The sequence below is a fragment of the Lagenorhynchus albirostris genome, chromosome 10 (genome assembly GCF_949774975.1).
Source record: "Lagenorhynchus albirostris chromosome 10, mLagAlb1.1, whole genome shotgun sequence".
Taxonomy (NCBI): domain Eukaryota; kingdom Metazoa; phylum Chordata; class Mammalia; order Artiodactyla; family Delphinidae; genus Lagenorhynchus; species Lagenorhynchus albirostris.
In genome coordinates this window covers 32,632,282-32,646,224 of record NC_083104.1, presented here as the reverse complement: position 1 = coordinate 32,646,224, position 13,943 = coordinate 32,632,282, and the positions used below count along the sequence as shown (strand labels likewise).

The following is a 13,943-nucleotide window of genomic DNA, read 5'->3' as shown; positions in this document are numbered from 1 at the left end:
ATTGGAATAACTGATTATTAAATTTTCCACAGGGTTGTAAATATAAGACATGTATATAAAGCATTTGATGAGGATTTTAGGAATTTTCAAGGGTATTTTGTGTCTTATCCTTGAATAATTGGAAACCCCACCAAAATTTGAAACCAGATCTGGTTACATCAGACTTAAGAAACAGATTACAGAATTCTATGTTGATTCAATGCCATATTGTGAATTTGTTTTTTTTTCTGGCCATGCCATGTGGCTTCTGGGATCTTAGTTCCCCGACCAGGGATTGAACCCGCTCCATTGGCAGTGAAATTGCGGAGTCCTAACCACTGGACTGCCAGGGAATTCCCTGTGAATTTCTTATAAGGAGTTCAAAGGGTCCTTTTTTTTTTTTTTCCAGTTAGACCTCTAAAATAACATTTCTAAAATTAGAAGAACTGTTAAATCACTTACCTGAAGAAAATGCTCCTTTTGAAGTGGTTCTTTTAGGCTTAAATAAATAGGGTTGGTTTTTATCTGTTTTAAAATGTGTGAGAGCACCTGTGATACTAAGATTTTTCCTTTTTGTGTAAGTATTTCCTTTGATCAAAGCAATTGGTTGAAAACTAATGAGCTTTGCCATTATATTATTCTGTCAAACTTTTAAAAATTATGTCCTGTAGTTATGTCATGTAACAAAATGTTTTGTTGCTTAGCTCTTGCATTTTAGGACAATTTGAGTAGAATATATGCTTTCCTTTTTGTTAAAGCGTACTAAACTCTCATAAGTTAAAGGAACAATAAATTTTTATGCTACTGTTTTTATTTTTCTTAGAATTCAAGGACTTAATCTGGACACAATATATTTTTCTTAGTGAAATGTCATAGATCATGCTAGGGCTGTAGCAGCAGAAATGGGAACAAAAGGTATCCAAAAGAGGCATTATGATTCAGTAAGAGAAAGCCTCTGGCTGTATTATATCCTCCTGGCTCTTGGTCCCAAAGCAATGTTTTTGTATTCTGAAGCCAAGTGTTAAACAGTATTTATCTATTTCAGTTTATCAGTGATTCCTTTCAAAGTAAATGAGACTATATTAGGATAGAAATTTGAAAATCTTATAATTGGTTTGGAGAAAATTTTCTATTTTTCATTAGAAAATTTCCTTTCTTTACGTTTACTTAGTTATCTTATATCCTTCTGCTAGTATGTGTTACAAATATATGATTCTGAAAATTAGAATATATCTACTTAATTCTTGTATACTTGAATTTTTTTAAGTATTATTATTTATACATTTATTTATTTATTTATTTTTGACTGCATTTGGCCTTTGTTGCGTGTGAGCTTTCTCTAGTTGTGGTGAGCGGGGGCGGGGGGGGGCGCTACTCTTTGTTGTGGTGCATGGGCTTCTTATTATGTTGGCTTGTCTTTGTTCCGGAGCATGGGCTCTAGGCACGCAGGCTTTAATAGTTGTGGCACGCGGGGGCTCAATAGTTGCGGCTCACAAGCTGTAGAGTGCAGGCTCAGTAGTTGTGGCACACGGGCTTAGTTGCTCCGGGGCATGTAGGATCTTCCCGGACCAGGGCTTGAACTTGGGTCCCCTGCATTGGCAGGCGGATTCTTAACCACTGTGCCACAAGGGAAGTCCCTCAAATTTTTTTGTTTAAAATTATTGCTTCTCTTAGAGTTAAATACCTTTCCACGTTAAATCTATATAAATTATTTGGAAAGATTTGTAAATATAAAGTGGTTACAAAAAGAGGTAAACTTTTGATGGTATTGATGACTTGTTTAGGAAGCAGTACTGACGGAGCGCCCTTTCAGTGCTGTGAAACAAGAACAGCAGAGAAAATGGATTGAAGAGTTGAACAAGCAAATAGAGGATGACCGGCAAAAAAAAGTAGAGGAAAAAATTATATCTTCAAAGGTAATTTATGAAGTTTTATCGGTATAAAGGGGGAAAAAATAATTTCAGAGTCTCTAATCATAAACTTAAAAGTGTCCTGAAACTGTTTGACAAGAGTATTCAAATTATTCCATATTTGCTCTTGTGAACCTTTCGTTGAATGAATTCAGTGTGATTTTGCATAGCTTCTTGTAACTAACGTTTTAGAAATTTCCTGGTTCTTTGAATTTTTCATATTCTCCAAGCTTAATTGTCTAAATGTATATGGGATCAATACAGGATACAGTTTTGTTAATCTTTATGATGCTTGTTCTGTTGTGTGGTGACTTTTAGAAATCATGTTTGTCATTTGAAATTTTAAACATAAGAGTTGGAAGAGTTCTTAGCAGTTCTTATTTGTCGTGATTAGGGTGAGGAGCATGACAGATGGGCAATACATTTTGATTCATTCAAGAGCTGTCCTGGTTCTCAGTCTCAGCTGTCCTCTCGGTCAACACAAACACAACCAGAGTACTTCTGTGTCTCTCCGGACGCTCAGGACCTGGCTGATATCAGCAGTCTGTATACACCTACAACGGGAAGCCAGGTTGAACCTTCAGAGGAGGAGCACGTAGCAAGACCTGTTAGAGACGTGGCTGTGGAAAGCAGTAAGAAAAGGAAGTAAGTGCCTCCTTCAGCACCTGTTGGTGTTTAAGGAGGTCTGTGTGCCTTTTTAGGATTGTTGTTGTATTTGTATCTTAATTGGTTTCAGGTTTGGTGTTTTTCTTTACAGTAGAAATGACTAGTAGATACATTTCAAACAAAAATGACTTAGCACCTTGTTAAACCCACCTTTTGGAGGTTTTAAATAGCTAATGGATCTGTCTTGCCAGCTTTCTCCGTTCTATGACTGCTCTTTTGGACCCAGCTCAAATTGAGGAACGAGACAGGAGACGACAAAAACAGTTAGAACATCAGGTATTGCATTGTCAAATGTTGTTCTTTGCCTTAATCATTAGTAGTCATGGGCTAGATACCTAAGTAAATGGAAATTAAAATTCCAGTATAAACTTACAGAACAGGCCCTGCACAATCCTGTGATGAATCTAATCCCTACACCAACTGGCATTATATTAGAATTATACTTATGTTGAGAACCAGACAGTATCATGTAGTACAGCCACCTGCCTTCCAAGGAAGAAGGTCTTTAATGTTTAGGTTGTGTATCTGAAATGACACTAAATCTTAAGTTGGTATTGGATATTTTTTTCTCCAATTCTCCTGAATTCTGTTCAGGATGAGAATTAGTTCTTTGAAAGGGAAATAGATGCAAGGGATTGAAGTAGAATTATGATTAAGAAATCTAATGGATAATATAAGAAAGGAAACTAAGATTAAAATTTTGTCCTAATTTTAGTCTAGTACTAAAGGGACTTAAATGTCCAGTAATTTGGCAAATCTCTACTATATGAAGAATTTGGCTTAGTTAATATGGTTACTTGCAGTCGGTTAAGTGAACAGACATTTATAGAGCATCTGCTATTTTTACCAGGCACTATGTATGCTAAGCACTGAGATTGTTTCTTCAGTTGTTTTTCTCTTAGTTCTTCTACGAGCCCTCTTGGGATTAAAGAAAAAGCATGTAAAACTTGATGGGAGATGGGAAAAATACATTGGAAACCTGACATTTGAATTTAACTCATATACGTATTACTCTCTATATATTGATAAACATTTTTGAAACACCAGATGCTTTATGGATTTTTTAAAAATTTATGACAATAATTTACGTTACTGTTTATGACTAGAAAGCCATCACTGCTCAGGTAGAAGAGAAGCGCAAGAAGAAGCAGCTTGAAGAAGAGCAAAGAAAGAAGGAGGAACAAGAGGAGGAGCGTCGTTTAGCACGGGAACAAGAAGAGATGCAGAAACAGTATGAAGAAGATATACTTAAGCAAAAACAAAAGGAAGTAGGTATTTATATCCTAACTAACATTTTAGAGTAAAAATGGGTGTGTTGTTTTTTGGGGTTTTTTTAAATTTGTTTTTGGCTGCGTTGGGTCTTTGTTGCTGTGCGTGGGCTTTGTCTAGTTGTGGTGAGCGGGGGGCTACTCTTTGTTGCGGCGTGTGGGCTTCTCATTGCTGTGACTTCTCTTGTTGCGGAGCACGGGCTCTAGGCGCGCGGGCTTCAGTAGTTGCAGCATGCAGGCTCAGTAGTTATGGCACACGGGCTCTAGAGTGCAGGCTCAGTAGTTGTGGCGCACAGGCTTAGTTGCTCCACGGCATGTGGGATCTTCCCGGACCAGGGATAGCACCTGTGTCCCCTGCATTGGCAGGCAGATTCTTAACCACTGCGCCACCAGGGAAGTCCCTGGGTGTGTTTTTAAAGAAAAAATAACCAGAACATTTGCATGTGTTTTGAAGTTGTGAAACTATGCAGAAACATTAAAGCTTTGCATAAAGAAGGTTTTGAAAGTAGGAGGGAAGCTGGAGGTTTTATTGTTTCAAATGATTGATTCACAAATGCTGTACTCCTTGGGTTTCTTTCTGCTAAGAAGGTCAGGATGCGTTATTACAAAATAAAACAAAAGTTATCCATTTGCTTGATTTTTAAATGTTTTCTAAGCAATGATTATACTAATAAATTTCTAAATAGGTTAAGAGAAATGATTGGCCTTTCTGTCTGTATCCACTTGTGAACAGGAGCATTTACTTGCAGAGTCATTGGCTGGGATTGATGATAGAGTTTGTTGCTGTGTTAGAGGATTCCTCTGTGCTAAGTAAGGGTCTATTAAAAAGAGTAGATATCTGGTTGGCTAGGAGAACCCCTATATTAAGTGGTACAGTCTGCATAGGTATGGTGATGTCAAGTGCCATGTTTGAGTGGGCCTGACAAAGAGCAAGTTATACAATGACATTTGATTGCCAAAGGTTCCTGAGGTCTACAGAGCAGACTATACAGCACTCCCCCTGGAGCTGGGAGGTGGCGCTGAGAGACTGCCTTTTCTTGCCGTTTCCCACTTGCAACCTTTACTTCAGAGTTAGCTGATGAAGGTACAAATGATTTAGGTTCTGATTTCATTATGTTGAATAGGCTGAGCCAACTACACCTATGAAATAACTACATATGTGAAAAAAATCAAAGTGTGATTTGCTTGAATTGCAAAAAATGGCTGTAAGTCTTGAGTCTTACCTCTTATTATCTATTTTTTTATCTTAATAAAATTCAGGTGGAATTGACTGTTGGTTTTAGAAGTTTTGACAACTTTATAGCATGGGTAAAAGAGTGTTTGTATTTGTGGTCTAATAATACAGCTGTAGAAAAAGATACTAAAATGTAATCTGTAAAAGGGAAGGAACTTTGTTCTCTTGGCTTCTCTACTCCCAGTATCATGAATAGTGCCTGGCACATAGTAGGAGCTTAGAAAATATCTACTGAGAGAAAATATTCAAGTCTGTACGTTTGATAATTGTATTTAATTAACTTTGCGCACTTCAATATTGATAGGAAATCATGACCCTTAAGACAATTGAACTGTTCCAGACGATGCAGAGAGCGCAGGAGTTGGCACAGAGACTGAAACAAGAACAGAGAATCCGAGAATTGGCTCAAAAGGGACATGACACTTCTAGATTGATTAAAAATCTTGGCAGTAAGCACTGGACTAGAATTTTATTTATAATATTTCTTGAAAATTTTAAATAATTGCCTATTTTTAATACCTTTAAACACCTGTTAACTAAATATTTTTTGAGGAATTTCAGACTTTGAACTAATGTAAAGTTATAATGCTTACTTGGGAAATTGCCTTAAGAGTAGAACTAAATAATGTTATAATTTTCAGTATCTTTTCACATACATTTTCCTCACAATAGGTAAAATGTATACTTTTGTACCCATTTTTACAGAGGTATCCATTAAGTGATCTCCCAAAATTCAGTAAGGGATAAGAATGCTGATAGCTTTTTGTAAGAAACTTTAGGCTAGCCCTTCTAAATTTTTATTGCAGTGTTTGCACTGCTTGATTAAACTAAGAGTCTTGTGTGTATTTAGTTGCCGCTATGTCATTTTATCACATAACTTATTTCTCTTGCCAGTTGATACAATACAAGTGGAATATAATGCATCTACTGACAACATTGCAAATTCAGGACATGGCTTGGATAAAATCAGTGGTAAAATGAATGCATATATCAGCTCTACAGCCTCACCGAGGAAGGACACTGGTGTGCAAACAGGTACTGGTATAAATTGTGATTTGGCTTAAAATTTACTTAAAATATAAGTCACAATTAGAAGTAAGTTAAATTAATTTAAAATGTAAAGGAATTTGAGGTTTTCAGTACGAGTTAGGAAATAAAGGTATTTCTTGGTTTTTAATTTCTCTATAGCAGCTTTATTAAGATATAATTTACATAGTATAAAATTTACCCTTTTAAAGGGTACAATTCAGTGTTTTTTAAAAGAGCACAATTCAGTTTTTATATTCATAGTTGTGCAGCTATCACCGTAATTAACTTTAGAACATTTTTATCACTCCAAAAAGAAACCCTGTACCCATCGACAATCATTCTCCGTTTCCTCTCTCCCCTCTATTCTTGGGCAACCACCAGTTTACTTTCTGTCTCTCTAGATTTGTCTGTTCTGGACATTTCATATAATTGGAATCATATCATATGTGGTCTTCTCTGTCTAGATTCTTTCACCTTAGTATGTTTTAAGTTTCATCCATATTGTTGCATGTAATAGTAAGTACTTCATTCCTTTTTATCACTGAATAATATTCCATTTTATGGATATACCACCACATTTTGTTTATTCCTTCATCAGTTGAGGACATTTGGGTTCCACTTTTTGGCTGTTGGAAATATGCTGCTGTGAACATTCATGTGCAAATTTTTGTGTAGACATAAATTTTCAGTGTCTTGGGGGAGAAGAGTAGCATTGCTGAGTCGTATAGTAACTGTATGTTTAGAATATTGAGGAACTACTAAATTGTGCTCCACAGCAGCTGTACCATTTTACATTCTCATCAGAAATGTATGAAGATTCCAATTTCTTTACATCCTTGCCCATACTTACTATTCTCATGGTTGTAAAGTGCTCTCTCATTATGATTGCTGACGTTGAGCATCTTTTCATGTGCTTGTTTTAAATTTTTACATAACTAATTAGGTAATATCCATGTTGGGTATCATTATCATAGGTCTCCATGCTTACTGTGAATCCTTTCAGCCCTCCATCCATGCGTCTAGGAAATATTTTTTCTTTTTTTACATAACTTCCAATAAATCTTTTCATTTTTTTTGTAAAATTGAGATATAATTGACACATAATATTAGTTTCAGGTGTACAACATAATGTTTGATATCTGTATATATTGTAAAATAATCACAATAAGAAGTCTAGTTAACATTTGTTACCATACAGAGTTACAGTTTTTTTTCTTGTGATGAGAACTTTGAAGATTTACTCTCTTAGCAACTTTCAAATATACAGTACAATATTATTACTATAGCCAACATTCTGTACATTACATCCCCAGACTTACTTATTTTATAACTGGAAGGTTGTACATTTTGCTCACCCTCTCTGGCAGCACCAGTCTGTTCTCTGTATCTATGAGGGTTTTTTTTTTTCCACCCAGATTCCACATATACCTGAGGATCATATGATATTTGTCTGTCTTTTTGACTTATTTTACTTAGCATAATGTCCCAGGTCGATTCATTTTGTTGGAAATGGCAAAATTTCATTCTTTTTCATGGCTAATATTCCATTGTGTGTATATACATGTGTGTGTGTGTGTGTGTGTGTGTGTGTGTGTGTGTGTGTACACACAGTACATTTTCTTCATTCATTTATCAGTAAACACTTAGGTTGCTTCCATTTGTTGGCTATTGTAAATAATGCTGCAGTGAACAAAGTAATGCATATATTTCTTTGAGTTAGTGTTCTTATTTCCTTCAGCTAAGTACCCAGAAGTGGGATTGCTGGATCACATGGTTCTATTTTTAATTTTTAAGGAACTTCCAATACTATTTTCCGTAGTGATTGCACCAGTTTACATTCGCACCAACAGTGCACAAAGGTTCCCTCTTCTCCACTTCTTCACCAGCTCTTATTTCTTGTCTTTTTGATAATCGCCATTCTGACAGGTGTGAGGTGGTATTTCATTGTGATTTTTATTTGCATTTTCCTGATGATCAGGGATATTGAGCATCTTTTCACATATCCGTGTTGGCTATCTAGATGTTGCCTTTGGAAAAATGTCTATTCAGATATTCTGCACATTTTTTAATTGGATTTTTTTTTGCTGTTGCATAGTATGACTTCTTAATACATGATACATGATTTGTATATATTTTCTCCCATTCAGCCTTTTCATCTTGTTGATGGTTTCCTTTGCTGTACAGGACCTTTTTAGTTTGATGGAGTCTCAGTTGTTTAGTTTTGCTCACGCTACCTTTGCTTTTTGTGTCAAATCCAAAAAATCACTGCCAAGACCGGTGTCAGAGAACTTACTGCCTAAGTTTTCCTCTAGAAGTTTTATTACTTCAGGTCTTACATTTAAGTCTTCAGTCTGTTTTTAATTCATTTTTGTGTATGATGTAAAATAGTGGTCAAGTTTCATTCCTGTGCATGTGGCTGTCCATTTTTTCCAATGCCATTTATTGAAGAAAATGTTGTTTCTCTTTGGATCTTTTGTTGTAAAATCATTGACCATATATGCATGGGTTTATGTCTGGGCTCTCTATTCTGTTTCACTGATCTATGTGTATGTCTTCATGCCAGTACCATACTCTTTTGATTACTACAGCTTTGTATTACACTCTGAAATCAGGAAGCATGATGCCTCCAGCTTTGTTCTTCTTTCTCAGGGTTGCTTTAGCTATTCAGGGTCTTTTGTGGTGCCATACAAATTTTATGATTGTTTGTTCTGTTTCTGTGAAAAATATCTTTGGAATTTTGATAGGGATTATGTGGAATCTGTAGATTGCTTTGGGTAGCATGGTCATTTTAACAATATTAATTCTTCCAGTCCATGAGCTTGGAATATGTTTCTATTTATTTGAGTCGTCTTCAGTTTCTTTCATTAATGTCTTATAGTTTTCAGTGTACAGGTCTTTCACCTCCATGGTTAAATTTATTCCTAGATATTTTATTCTTTTTTATGTACTTGTAATTGGGACTGTTGCAGTTGGAAATGGGATTGTGTTCTTAATTTCTCATTCTGACAGTTCATTATTAGTGTATAGAAATGCAGGAGATTTTTGTATGTTGATTTTGTATCCTGCAAGTTTACTGAATTCATTTGTTATTTCTAATAAGGTTTTTTTTGGTGGAGGCTTTAGAGTTTTCTGTATACGATATGTCACCTGCAAATAGTGACAGTTTTACTTTTCCCTTACAAATTTGGATGCCTTTTCTTTTTTTTTTTAAGATGTTGGGGGTAGGAGTTTTTATTAATTATTTTTGCTGTGTTGGGTCTTCATTTCTGTGCAAGGGCTTTCTCTAGTTGTGGCAAGTGGGGGCCACTCTTCATCGCGGTGCGCGTGCCTCTCACTATCGTGGCCTCTCTTGTTGCGGAGCACAGGCTCCAGATGCGCAGGCTCAGTAGTTGTGGCTCACGGGCCTAGTTGCTCCGCGGCATGTGGGATCCTCCCAGACCAGGGCTCGAACTGTGTCCCCTGCATTAGCAGGCAGATTCTCAACCACTGCACCACCAGGGAAGCCCTGGATGCCTTTTCTTTCATTTTCCTCCCTAATTGCTCTTGCTAGGACTTCCACTACTATGTTGAATAAAACCAGTGAGAGTGGGCATCCTTGTCTTCTTCCTGGTCTTTGAAAAAGTTTTCAGCTTTTCATCATCAAGCATGATTTTAGCTGTGGGTTTGACATATATGGCCTTTATTAGGTTGAAATACTTTCCCTCTCTACCCACTTTGTTGAGAGTTTTTATCATAAACCATTGTTGAATTTTGGCAAATGCTTTTTCTGCATCTGTTGAGATGATTATATGATCTTTATCCTTCACTTTGTTAATGTGGTATATTGATTTTGTTGCTTTTGGATAGAACGTTCTGTATATACCTGTGAAGTCCTTCTGATTTAATGTATCATAAAAGGCTATTTGCTTATTTATTTTCTTTCCGGATGATCTATCCATTGATGTGAGTGGGGTATTAAAGTCTCCTATTACTGTATTGCCATCTATTTCTCCCTTTAGGTCTGTTAATATTTGCTTTATGTATTTCGGTGCTCCCATGTTGGGTCCGTAAATACTTACAAATGTTATATTTTCTGGTGGATTGACCTCTTTAAATGCCCTCCTTTGTCTCTTGTTACAGACTTTATTTTAAAGTCTATTTTGTCTGATATAAATATAGCTATTCCCACTTTATTTTGGTTTTCAATTGTATGGAATATTTTTTCCCTTCTCTTCATTTTCAGTGTGTGGTGTGTCCTTGTATCTGATGTGAGTTTCTTGTAGGCAGCATATAAGATAAGTGTGGGGTTTTTTTTTTAATCCATTTAGCCATTCTTTCTCTTTTGATTAGAGAATTGAGTCCATTCACATTTAAAGTAATTAAGGATAGGAATGTATATATTGTACTTTTGTTAATTGTTTTGTGGTTGTTTTGTAGTTCCTCTTTGTCCCTTCTTCTCTTCCTTGGTGTTTTGATGACTTTCTTTAGAAGTATGCTTAGATACCTTTCTCTTTATCTTTTGTGTATCTACTATAGGTTTATGCATTGTGGTTATCATGAGGCTTACCAACTTTATAACAACTTAAGTTTGAATGCCACCTAAAGCTCTACATTTTTACTCTTCCCCTTTGTGTTTTATGTTTTTGATGTCACATTTTATATCTTTTACTTTGTGTGTCCCTTAACTATTTATTCTTACTGCTTTTGTCTTTGAACCTTCATACTAGCTTTATGAGTGATTTATGAGATTTATGAGTGAATAATCCACTGCCTTTAATATTAACCTTTACAGTGAGATTTATACTTGTATATGTTTTTCTGCTACTAATTATAGCACCCTTTTCAGCTTGAAGAAGTTCCTTTATAAAACCAGTTTAGTGGTGATGAACTCCTTTAGCTTTTGCTTATCTGGGAAAACACTCTTTCTCTCTCCTTCGATTCTGAATGATAACTTTGCTGGATAGAGTATTCTTTTTTTTTTTTTTTTTTGCCATACGTGGGCCTCTCACTGCTGTGGCCTCTCCTGTTGTGGAGCACAGGCTCCGGATGCACAGGCTCAGCGGCCATGGCTCACGGGCCCAGCCACTCTGCGGCATGTGGGATCCTCCCGGACCGGGGCACGAACCCGTGTCCCCTGCATCGTCAGGCGGACTCTCAACCACTGCGCCACCAGGGAAGCCCGGATAGAATATTCTTAATGGAAGTTTTTTTCTTTAAACACTTCGAATATTTTTTGCCACTGCCTCTGGCTTGCAGAGTTTCTGCTGAAAAATCTCATAGTCTTATGAGGGTTCCTTTGTACATAACAAGTTGTTTTTCTCTTTTTTTTTTTTTTTTTTTTTTTTGCGGTACGCAGGCCTCTCACTGTTGTGGCCTCTCCCGTTGTGGAGCACAGGCTCCGGACGCGCAAGCTCAGTGGCCGGGCCCAGCCGCTCTGCAGCATGTCGGATTTTCCCGGACGAGGGCATGAACCTATATCCCCTGCATCTGCAGGCGGATTTTCAACCACTGCGCCACCAGGGAAGCCCAAGTTGTTTTTCTCTTGCAGCTCTTAAGTGTCTCTCCTTGTCTTTAACTTTTTTGACATTTTCATTATACTGTGCCTTGGTGTGTGGGTCCATTGGGTTCATCTTGTTTAGTGTTCTCTGGGTTTCCACAGAGCTTTCTTCCCCAAGGTGAGGGAAGTCTTAAGCCATTATTTCTTCAGATAAGTTTTCTGTCCCTTTTCTGTCTCCTTCTGGGCCCCCTGTAATGCAAATTTTAGTTCACGTGATGTTGTCTCATAAATCCCTTAAGCTGTCTTCACTTTTATAATTCTTTTTCTCTTTGCCACTCTGATTAGATGAATTCTGCTGCCCTGTCATCAGGTTCATGAACTTTTCTTCTGCTTCTATTAGTCTGATGTTGGACCCCTCTATTTTTCAGTTTAGTTATTGTATTCTTCAGCTCTGTGGCTTCTATTTGGTACTATTTATATTTTATCTCTTCTGAAGTTCTCACTGTGTTTATCCATTGGTTTCTTGAATTTGGTGAGAACCTTTAGGATCATTACTTTGAACTCTTTATCAGGTAGATTACTTATCACTTTTTCATTAAGGTTCTTTATTCTTTCATTTGGAACATGTTCTTCCTTTGTTTCTTCATTTTTCTTGACTCTCTTTGTTGGTTTCTTTGCATTAAATGAACAGCCACCTCTTCCAGTCTTGAAGGAGTGGCCTTGTGTAGGAAATGAACGTTATCATTCAATCTTACCCTAGCTTTTGGTTGTATCTCAAGCCTTTGTGATTGTCCGTGCAGGATATTCTATTTTTAATAGCTCCCAGTGGTTGAGGAGGTGCCAGGATTTGTCAGTGTCCCAAATCTAAGCACCTAGATTCAGGCTGACTGGAAGCCAGACTCGCAGGCAGTCTTGGTTTGGTTTGGTTTGGTTTGGTTTTTTGCGGCACGCGGGCCTCTCACTGTTGTGGCCTCTCCCATTGTGGAGCACAGGCTCCGGATGCACAGGTTCAGCGGCCATGCCTCATGGGCCCAGCTGCTCCGTGGCATGTGGGATCTTCCCAGACCGGGGCACGAACCTGTGTCCCCTGCATCAGCAGGCAGACTCTCAACCACTGCGCCACCAGGGAAGCCCCAGGTAGTCTTTTAAAGTATACAAATATATACAGTCCTGTGGGACTGCAGGCATAAGCTCCACTGGCCATCAGAGTTAGGCATTCTGGAGGCGTCTCCTGGATGGCAGTAGCAAAAACTGGGGCTCCAGACAATTGCATAAGCTCTTGTGTATAAGCTCTTTTCTGGGAGACATCAGCAAGCTGTAGTGAAGCAGAGGATAAGTGCAAAGATGGCGTCCAACAGCCTACATCCCTAAGAGCACCTCAGTAAGCCTCTAGATGTATGCCAAACCTGAAGCCTGCCCCTCAGGCCAAAGCTCCAGGATAAGCAGATAGACCTTTTTCATGAAAAGATAGGGTGTATGTGTTTCAGTTTCCTGTTTGTGTAGTGCCCTGGGGGTGGTAACATGCCAATAATTTTCAATTGTTGTAGTCCCTTGAGACTCTGGAACACAAGCCCCTCTGGTCACTAGAGCCAGGCAATCAAGAGACATCCCCCAGGCAGCAGCTGCAGAAACCAGGGCACAAGACGTAAAACCTGTGGCACCATAGGCAGGTAACAGCCCCCCTCCAAGAGATAATGGACGACTAGAGCATAGCTGAGAGTATGAAGATGGTGCTTGACCTCTAAGGTGTCTGGAAAGGGTTACAGTCAGCCCTTAGATAGGTGTTTAATTAGGAGCCTGCCCCTCAGGCTGTAGCTATGATACGCTAATAGGCTTCTTTCACAGAGAGACTGAACTCCTGCATCTGTTTTCTCTTCCTGTGCCCTGGCAGTAGTAGCTGTTTAAGAACTCTTTCTCCGTTGGTTACAGTCCTGTGGGACCTGCAAGCATAAGCGCTTGGCCACTAGAACCAGGTGATGTAGAAGTGTCTGCTGGTGGCAGCTGCAAAAATTGGGGCACCTTGCAAGGGTATAAGCTTTTTGGGAAATACTGGAAAGCTGGATTAAGGCGGAGAAATAATGTGAAGATTGCATCTAATGATCTCCATTCCCTGAGAGCTTGTCCGTAGGCTCCTAGATGTGTACCAAACTAGAAGCCTACCCTTAAGGCCAAACCTTTTGGAGAAGCAAATAGGAATCTTTCTCAGAAAGACTGGGGTTTGTTTCAGCCTGCTGTCCATGCAGTGTCCTGGGGGTGATAATCTGCCAAGAACTGTTTCTCTGATTGTTACAGTTTCATGGGACCCAGGAATGTGACCCACCTCTGCCCCCCCCAACCCCTGCCTCCACAGCCAGGCCATCAGGGGGCAACAGCTGTAAAAA

At 38.2% G+C, this 13,943-nt stretch overlaps 1 protein-coding gene across 10 annotated transcripts in view; it reads left to right on the top strand.

The window, feature by feature from the left end:
• CCDC66 (coiled-coil domain containing 66) overlaps window positions 1–13,943 on the top strand; it is a 54,594-nt gene that overhangs the window by 28,047 nt on the left and 12,604 nt on the right. For all 10 annotated transcript variants that reach the window (XM_060161563.1, XM_060161562.1, XM_060161560.1 and 7 more), the window contains 6 exons: window positions 1,764–1,895; window positions 2,284–2,534; window positions 2,747–2,831; window positions 3,662–3,823; window positions 5,362–5,506; window positions 5,952–6,092. In XM_060161563.1, the coding sequence (XP_060017546.1) occupies window positions 1,764–1,895; window positions 2,284–2,534; window positions 2,747–2,831; window positions 3,662–3,823; window positions 5,362–5,506; window positions 5,952–6,092 (916 nt within the window). The remainder of the gene's footprint in view (window positions 1–1,763; window positions 1,896–2,283; window positions 2,535–2,746; window positions 2,832–3,661; window positions 3,824–5,361; window positions 5,507–5,951; window positions 6,093–13,943) is intronic.